We start from the raw sequence: 10,000 nt of genomic DNA on the forward strand, positions 1-10,000 counted from the left end.
ACTAATCATGCTTAGTGATAAAAATATGTATGGCCACATATACATATGAATTATGGACTCACCAGTTCGTCTCCCATTACAGTTTAACATTTATGCTCCCCACCAAAATATGTCAGCACAAATGGAAATTTTTATTGGCATTTTAGTGCTCTTGCTATAAATTTTTATCAAACGATTAAGTTCGTACTTGGTAAAACTTTTGATGGCTTTGCCCCAAAAACACCAAAATGGTTTGATACTGCATAAGTTTGATGATAATGGTCGCCAAAGAAACAGCTATGACAAAGAGAGAGAGAATGAGAGAGAGAGGGGGAGAGAAAGAAAGGACGAAAGAAAGAAGGAAGCAACAATGCGTGTGAGGCATATAGATAATGACAGTAGTCAGATATTGAGAGAAAGTCAGAAAAAAGTAAGTAAACTGTCCATTGAAGTCTTACAGTGACATTACCAGACTGAAATTACTGGCTTGTCTTTCGTGTCTTTGAAGTAGACTGTCTCCATCATGTGATAACACACTTGTCACTGCGTTACATCCGCCTCTCGTCGCTTGGGCTGCTGGTTTATTATAAGATCGCACCATTATAACGTGTGACGACGGATTACAACTCTGATGTATCCCAGGCTTCATATTCTCCACATGTCCTACATACTGTCTTCTCCAACAACGTCCCTGATTCGAACTTTTGTTCTTCCCTACCAAGCGTCATCCACATGCAACCTTAATACGGCTTATTAAATTGCCACTGGTTCAATGAACAGAGACCTGGTAAGTCTTCTCTAGTGAGAGTCATGCAAACCATGTCTCCACAATGACGCAATAACTGTTTATGCCAGCCTAACAATATCATACCTCGCTTCTAAATATCCTTTCTACTAAAGGCACAAGGCCTGAAATGTGGAAGAGGGGACTAGTCGATTACATCCACAACACTGTTTCACTGGTACTCAATTTATCGATTTCGAAAGGATAGAAGGCAAAGTCGTAGCTAGGGGCGAAATACTGCAGAGCATTTCGTCCATCGTGCTAACAATTCTGACGGCTCGTCACCTTATCTCACTTCTAAATATGAACAACACATCTTTAAATCCCTTATAGTCGCTGCAAATGCTAAGGTTCACTATATTCACAACTTAGTAAATTAGCCTTCGATGTTTGCATATTACTTCAGCTCCCAACAGAAGACCCAAAACGAAGTGCTGAATTTGAGATGTCTATCTAGCTAGCTTGCTAGATACATATCCAGGTATAATGAAAGGAAACTCCACTTCGTTGTCAAAGTGCATAAAATTTATTCCTTTCACTCTACCAGACGTAGCAACCGAGATCTCTATAACTTCGACATCCTTCTTCCGTTCCTTGTCATTCCGCTTACTCCATTTGCTTCCCCATATCTTTCTTCTTCGCACTCCTCATCTCCTCTTCCAACTTACTATTGCTCTCTTCTACTTTGCATCATCGATTTCCTGACGAAAATTCCGGTTACATACGAATAGATTAATTGCCTACTCCCCACTAAGATAAAATTCTTGTCCAACGATTTTATATGCTGATGCATGATAAACCACAAGCTATTGCGCTCAGCTGGAACTGATGTTACTGACCCTAAAAGAACGACAGGCAAAGTCACCCCGGTGTCATTTGAACTCAGGACGTAAAGTTGAAAGAAACGCCTCCAAGCATCTTTGTCCGGCGTTGTAACTATTCCGTCAGCTCATCGCCTTAAAATGTACTAGTATATCAATATCAAACTGTATATTTATATAAATAATGATTAGAGACCCAAATATTATATCGAACTTCCTGCTATGAATCAAACTTTATTTATGTAAAGGTAAAAAAAAAAAAAAAGATAAAATGAAATGAGTATGCCTTTATGTAGAAACACTGACGTGTTCATATATTATACATGCTGTATAATTACTATCAATTAGACATTATTTAGGCGGTGAGCTGGCAATATCATAAGCAGACCGGGCAAAATGCCCTGAGTTCAAATTCTGCCGAGGTCGACTTTACCTTTAATCCTTTCGGGGTCGATAAAAAAAGCGCCAGAGGAACTCTGGGGTCGATGTAATCGACTTACCCACTCCCACGAACTTGCTGGCCTTGTGCCAAAATTTGAAATGTATATACATTAATATTCCAGTGTGTTTTCCGGTATTTATGTGTATGTTTGCGAGTTATAATGTTGTGCACACATCTATGTACACTCTTTACTATGTTAGTTCTTTCTTGTATAGATGATTTGATTCTGTTCCTTACCTGTTAAAACTGTCCGATATATCATCGTCACCTGCCGTGAAAGCCTTCCTCAACTGCCGAGGTACCATAGGTGACTGGATATTATTGGAACCTTGTGAAGAACGGTCTCGTCTTTTAGTAGAGAACCTGCTCACAAATGATGTATTGTTTTTCCAGCGTGGCTCCCTGTAAAGATAGTAAAAGATATAATAACATAAAACTAGGACACTTTTCATTAAATGTATTATGTTCAATAAACTGTACATATGCCTTCGAAAGTAAAAAAATATGTAAAGCAAGTAAATGATAATGTGATAGAGGAAAAAGACGAAAAGAAAGTAGAAAAAAATGTTCTCTATCAATTGCAAATATTATTGAATAGCTCCAAATATACAGATAATGAAAGTGAAAGGGAGTCTTGCTCAGGTCTCCTCACTATCTGCAAATCTATAAAGAACGCAAACCAGTGCTCAACGTTTCATCTGAGGATGCACATAAGCCATATCGACAGAACATCGATGCAAAAATACTGAAAGTAATTGTGAGGGATATTTTATGGCTGTAACAGACTAACCCTTAAAGTCTCAGCTAGAATATGTACAATAGACTCCAAACACCGAAACATCTACAATGATCTATAAACCTATTATAACATCATCCTATAAATATCATCTCCCCACTCAGTCGAGACAAACATAAAAATATCCATATAACACCCACACACCTACACACACACACGGAGAATTTATCAACTGGTACTCAATTTTCGACCCGGAAAAGATGAAAGACAAAGTTGACCTCGGCAGAATTTGATCTCAGGACGTAAAAATAAACGAGGCACTGCTTAGCATTTTGCCCGGTGTGCTAACAATTCTACCCGCTTGTCGGCTTGCAATTCCCACACATACACACACATAACACCAGTAGTTATAGCTTCAATAGTCTAAAACCTGCACTGTGATGCACAACATTAGTAAATAGAAATACAGATTAAACAGCCATGACGAAGACTGTGGACTGTCGATAAGTGAATATTATGTCTTTACGTTGTCAGTTCAAATTCCACCGAGGTCGACTTTGCCTTTCATTCTTTTGGGGTCGATATAATAGGTACTAGTTGAGTACTGAGATCGATGTAAGAGGCTTACTCCGCTTCCGAACTTGATGGTCTTGTGCCAACATTTGAAACCGATATAAAATACGTATGAATTTGAGAAAAAATAAAATATTTATCATAATTCGATAAAAGTTAGATGAATTTGTTAAAATAAATATTTATTTTGATTTAATATAAATTGTATACTAATGCGAAGGCTCATGGCCTTGGTTATGGTGTTGCACTCATAATCGCAAGATCGTAGTTTTGGTGGGGCGTTATACTCTTGAGCAAAGCATTCCTTTTCATGTTGCCTCCACCCAGCTTAAATGACTAACCTTGAGATAGACTGGCATCCAGTTCAGAGGAAGTGTTCTGATCTCTGTCACTTATACGCTATGAAACCCGGGTTATTGGCCCAGTAACTCCCAGGACTCGATGTATTAATGATCAGGGGACTTGTTCCAGATAACTCATGAATCTGTAAAATTCACTATCTTTATTTTCTCAGCCCAAACATCCTCTCCATAGGATCATATCCACTTGGAATCCGTCCAATATTCTACAAAGGTTCAACACTCCTGATTCAGACATCGGATTTAGATTATTTATTTAACAGGGATCATTTAAGGTACTATGGACAGAAAGATCTTATGGTTTAGGTTGGTAGGCCCTCAGACACTGGACAAGTACAGTTTGTCGATTACAGTTTTCTATATTTACGTGGTAGGGCTCGGACAATGTATCATGTGACGTTTCCACGTAGCAACGGACATAGAATTGTCATGAAATGAAGTGCTTTGCTGAAGAGCATAACGCCCCACCTGGTCTGGGAAAAGAAACCACGATCTTACGATCGAGAATGCAACACCCTAACCAAGGTCATGAGCCTTCACATATGTATGTAATTTATATTAATTCAAATAAATCTTAACAAATCTTAATAAATTCATAAGCATCTAACTTATATCAAATTATATGCTATGAAACCCGGGTTATCAGCCCTGTGACTCTCAGGACTCGATATAGTAGAAATAATCACCAGGGATTTACTTTACGTACTTCACGAATTTGTGAAATTAAAGATTCACTATCTGTTTTTTTTTACAGTACAAACACCCTCCCAAAAGGATCATACCCACTTGAAATTCGTCTGATGTTTTACAAAGGTTCAACATTCCTGATTTAGACATCGGATTGAAACTAATTATTTAATAGGGATCGGTAAGATCACGTGGTTTACATTAGTAGACCCTCAGACACTGGGCATACACAAATTGCCGATTACGGTTAGTGTTACTTATACTTACGTGGTAGGGCTCGGACAAGGTGTCATGTGACGCTTCCACGTAGCAATGGACATAGAATTTTCATCGGCTGCATAGCTACGCCACACGCACTGGATCAACATGGCTGCGGGCACTCGACGCCTATTAAGGTGCTTCTGTCGCTGCTGTTGCTGCACCTTGAGCGCAAAGCCGGATCCTAGTATTCCCTGGAATTAGTAAAATAGAAGCAAAACCAAAACAGAAACAGATACAAATGTCAAAAAACAAACAAACAAACAAACAAAACAAAACAAAAGAACAAAAAACGCGCACACTCATCCATTCTTTCATGCATGCACTTCAAGTCAGAGCATCTTTAACTCTTTAGCATTTAAACCGGACACATCTGGCCGAAATATTCTACCTCTTTTACGTTCAAACTGGTCAGATCCAACATTTCACACCTATTCTACAATGTCATTCTGAAAATAAACAATCACATCAGCAAATTCTTGATGCCACAAGATAATGTGTGATTAACTGAAAACAGTGTTAATGAACAATCATTACATTTGACAGAATAATCTGAATGGTAAGAGGTTAAATGCTTGGCCCTCGAGGTCAAACTACTCAAGCGTTATGGTTTACCACAAAAAGAATAAAACGAAAAAAACAAATATGCAAAACTTCAACAAATAAAACGGAAAACGATTTAGTTGAGAGTTGAAGTGATAGGAATTTTTTCCTATCATATTTTGTAGCAATATTAATCTCCGTTTAAAGGGAAAACAAATCTAGAAAAGAACAAAAATCAGAAGTTTGCCCAATCAGATTCGAAAATCTATTCTCTTACTTGCTACGATGTAAATGATTCTTTGCTTCATAAGTACAAGACTTCAGATTTGTAACCGAAATTATTTTGCACTAGATACTTTAGAAGCATAACCGAGAACATAAAACCTAAACTGGCCATAGAATTATGAACGGGGACGCAGTTTGTCACTCTATCCATATATGAGCATTAGAGACTACAGAAGAGTTTCTAAATAATCATTCTATCAGCTAGTAATAGCAGCCGAACCTTGGATAATGTAGTTCTACATACCCCTAAATAGATGGTATGTTTACAACAGAAATGCATTTAATCATAGATATGGTGGATGAAAGCCGACAAACAGCTATATACCATAGCAAACAACATAAATTACAGTAAGGCTTATTGATTGATGACGATAAGAAGTTTATCTCTCTTGTGAAGGAATTATTCGTTAATATTTCCAAATTTCCTTTAGGATCATTCACAAAAGCGATAAAACGATAAGTACCAGGCCCTATAGCAAATCTCGTTGATTTGTTATGCGGGCCAAGCACTCAACCGGATTCCTTATTGAAGTTGGATATTGCGGTTTCTCAGCAACACCAGTGCACTATTTCTTGCAGAAGATTGGTTTGGAATCTAAATAACCGAAGAAGGCTACCGAAGAGATAGTCATAGCATCTGATACTTGCTCAAGGTGGCTGTACTTGACAAGAGAACGCAAAGGGAACCAGTTTGCGGGTGAAAGTCAATTTGTTCCTCGCTGCCCCACTCTGGCAAAACGTATAGGTTAAAAAGACTAAAAGCTTGTGATTTTGAGATATCTGTAGAATATACAAAAGGACTTTCAACGATGCGAATACTTTAGTCGCTATCAAAAGAGTTAGCAACATTTCTAAATTGCTCTTGTATTTTCTGTTTTGGGAAAAGCATCTCTGATGTTTATTTAACCTGCAGTATAAAGCAATAATTTGGAATTTCCTGAACTTTGAATTCTGATTGAAAAGTTGAATATTTTAAGATCGTAAATAGGTAAAACTGCCCAGGGCTAACAGAATTAGAATGTGAGGAGGACTGAACCATTGCAATGAAGTGGTGCATGATGCTGATAAGTACCAAAAACATTAAAAAAAAAACTCGATTGACATCCAATTTGCAAGTTGATCTTCCTTGCAGCTATTGTTTGTGAAGTGACGTTAAAAGAGGAGTTAGAATGCTGCTGGGGGGGGGGGGTGATCAGTCACAAACAGACACAGATATAGAGACACACTCAAACAGACCTATATATATATATATATATATATATATAGACACACACACGCACATTTATACATACAATTGATGTAAACACAAACGATTTAAATCTAAACAGCAACTGGCTTAAATATACACATTTGTGTATGCTTTCTTTCTTCCTCCCTCCCTTCCTTCCTTCCTTCCTTCCTTCCTTCCTTCCTTCCTTCCTTCCTTCCTTCCTTTGTCTCCCTCTTCCCCTCTCTCTCTCTCTCTCTCTATATATATATATATGTTTACTTATGTGTGTGTGTATGTCTACCTTTTGCTGCAAAGTTCAAAGGCACTTTGTCAGGCTACGTAGAGTAAAGAACTCAAAGAAGCCTGAGTGGTGGCGCGTTTAATTCATAACTGTGAATTAACCTCAATCTATTTTGTTGGGTACACAGATGCAGATTAAACATACACACACATATACATATATATATGTATACATACACACATAAACACAAATGCACACATATATAGGTATATATAAATATATTTATTCATGTATACATATATATATGCATGTATATATATATACATTCATATATGCATTTGTATATCTGTCTGTTTATGTATGTATATATTCATAAATTATGTATGTATGTATGTGTATGTACGCGCGCGCCTATATGCAATTATCTTCTTGAATTTTACAAAAGTTCTTTTATTTTAAATCTTACATTTTTTTTCAGAATCTCGGCAAAAAAATCTAAGAGTTGGAACAATAGTACTTCTGTAAATCTCAAGAACATAATAATAACGCAACTATTTTATATATAGTTGTTTTGAATCGTTTAACCTATGGCTTGTCTTCTAAATTTTCCAATTAAGATAGCCACTTTATATATATATATATATATATATATATATATATATAATGTGTGTGTATATATGCGTGCATGTATATGTATGCGTGCATGTATATGTATGTGTGCATGCATATGTATATATATATATATATATATATATATATATATATATATATATATATATATATATATACATATATATATATACATATATATATATATATATATATATATATATATATATATATATATATATATATATATATATATACATATATACATATATATGGATATGTATTTGTGCACACGCGCATTCGTGTGTGTGTGTGTGTGTGTGTGTGTGTGTGTGTGTGTGTGTGTGTGCATGTGTGTCTGTAATACGTTTTTAATTATTTGAATTCTTCTCATAAGGACGGAACTAACGTCTAAATATTTTAACGGTGGAACTTTGATAGCATGATGGTAATTAGAAAAATATTGCGTTTTTTTTTACTGATTAGCTTATAGATTATATTTGCGAAATGCTTGTTAGATTGGCCTTTTCTTTCCTTGAAAACCTCAACATATTGAATTTATGACTTTACTAGCAAGGTCAAATGCACTCATAACTATAAATGCGAATTTATAATCTGAGTAGGCAAACTACATATTTCGAAGCAGTAGGTTGTAAATATTCTCTTTCAAACCATAACATAATCTATTTTCTGTTCCAGATAGCTGCATCAAACCCGTTACGTTTTAACTTAGCATTTTCTCAGCATGATTATGTAGTTAAGATAATATATAATGTTGTGTTTCGAAGCTGTTGTTTGTAAATATTCTCTTTCTAACCATACATAATTTATTTTCTGATTCAGACAACTACATCAAGCCCCTTACATTTGGACTTATTATTTTCTCTGCATGATTATGTAGATAAAACAATTTACAATGTTATCTTGCGGATGATTTGAAAGGCAATGCCTTAATGACAGGTTCGAGCAGCTACTGAGCATGTGTAGTATCTCGCATAGAAATAAATATAATTGAAATTTTCAGTCGCATATATATATATATATATATATATATATATATATATATATATATATATATATACTATTTATATTATATATATACATATATAATTTATATTTTATATACATATATATGTGTGTGTATGTTTGCATGTCTATATTTGTCCCTCCACCATCGCTTGTCAACCGATGTTGGTGTGTTTACGTCACCGTAACCTAAGCGGTACGGCGAAAGACACCGATAGAATAAGTACTAGGCTTACAAAGATTAAGTCCTAGGGTCGATTTGTATGTTCTAGTCAAACTGTTTGCCGGACTCACAGGTAATGGTGGAGGGCCAAAGCTGGGGGACTGGTGATTATAGTCATGATGGGGCACACATGAAAGGAAGTACATCCTATCATACCTGCGTAATGGATATATAATACTGTACACTTCGATTAATATATCCACTCAACTGACAGTTATACGAGTACATTTTTTCCTGACTTATTGTCTCTTAGACGCCTTCCACACACACACACACACACACGTTTTGATTTTTTAAGCCAAAACAATGCAAGTTGTAAGAAATAATACAAGTCGATGGTTTGTACTTTTACCTTGTTTCAATAATTTGGGGGTTAGGCCACCTGTTGCAGAACATTTTTTATATTCATAATTAGCGGTGGAATTAATAGCACAGGAGATAAAGTGAAAAGTAATTGCGATTATTTGTTTAAAATTCAAAGATTAATAAAGTTGAAATGTCTTTAGCGGTATCTACTTAAAAGAAGGAAGTGCAGAGGAAAGAAAGAAAAAGATGTAACAAAGAAAGGCATTGTTCTATGTTGAGTCATTCTGAAAATGACAGAGATAAGAAGACTGAGAGTGTTCCGGAAGGAAGGGGATTTATGAGTGCAACTGAAACAAGGAATCAGTTGTATGCAAATTTTGTATGTGTGCGCGTTTCACTCTGTGCGTTGTGAACCAAGTATATATAGGCTAATATGTAGGAGTGCATAGTTGTAACGTGTGCACTTCTGCGTGTTTTTGCAGTGTGAGTATTGCAGTATGCTTGTTATTTTCAGTGTTACTAAAACGCGTGCACCTTTATGCACCCCCCCACACATATATATGTATCTGTTAAATATATATATATATAGAGCGAACACGACACAATGAAGTAGAGAAATTTGAAAAGACAACACGAAACCGGTTATTTCTCAAAATACAATGTTTATATACCAAAAAGGTTTTATAACATTTTTCTAACATTTTCTAACATTTTTCTGACATAATTTAAATATATACTTTAACCATGTAACACAAGCCTTCTGTAGTTTTTTCACTCTTATTATCTTTTATATATATATATATATATATATATATACATATATATATATATATATATATATATATATATATATATATATATATATATATATATATATATATATATATATATATATATACATATATATATATATATATA

The 10,000-nt window shown here is 35.2% G+C and overlaps 1 protein-coding gene across 1 annotated transcript in view; it reads right to left on the reverse strand.

Annotated features, from left to right (window-relative positions):
* Window positions 1-10,000, reverse strand: part of LOC106884508 (uncharacterized) — a 718,976-nt gene that overhangs the window by 29,728 nt on the left and 679,248 nt on the right. Inside the window, exons 7-8 of the mRNA XM_052967039.2 lie at window positions 4,649-4,833; window positions 2,264-2,428 (exon numbers count right to left, since the gene is read on the reverse strand). Coding sequence (XP_052822999.2) covers window positions 2,264-2,428; window positions 4,649-4,833 — 350 coding nt within the window. The remainder of the gene's footprint in view (window positions 1-2,263; window positions 2,429-4,648; window positions 4,834-10,000) is intronic.

Source organism: Octopus bimaculoides, chromosome 4, assembly GCF_046866305.1.
Source record: "Octopus bimaculoides isolate indiv1 chromosome 4, ASM4686630v1, whole genome shotgun sequence".
NCBI classification, from domain to species: Eukaryota; Metazoa; Mollusca; class Cephalopoda; order Octopoda; family Octopodidae; genus Octopus; species Octopus bimaculoides.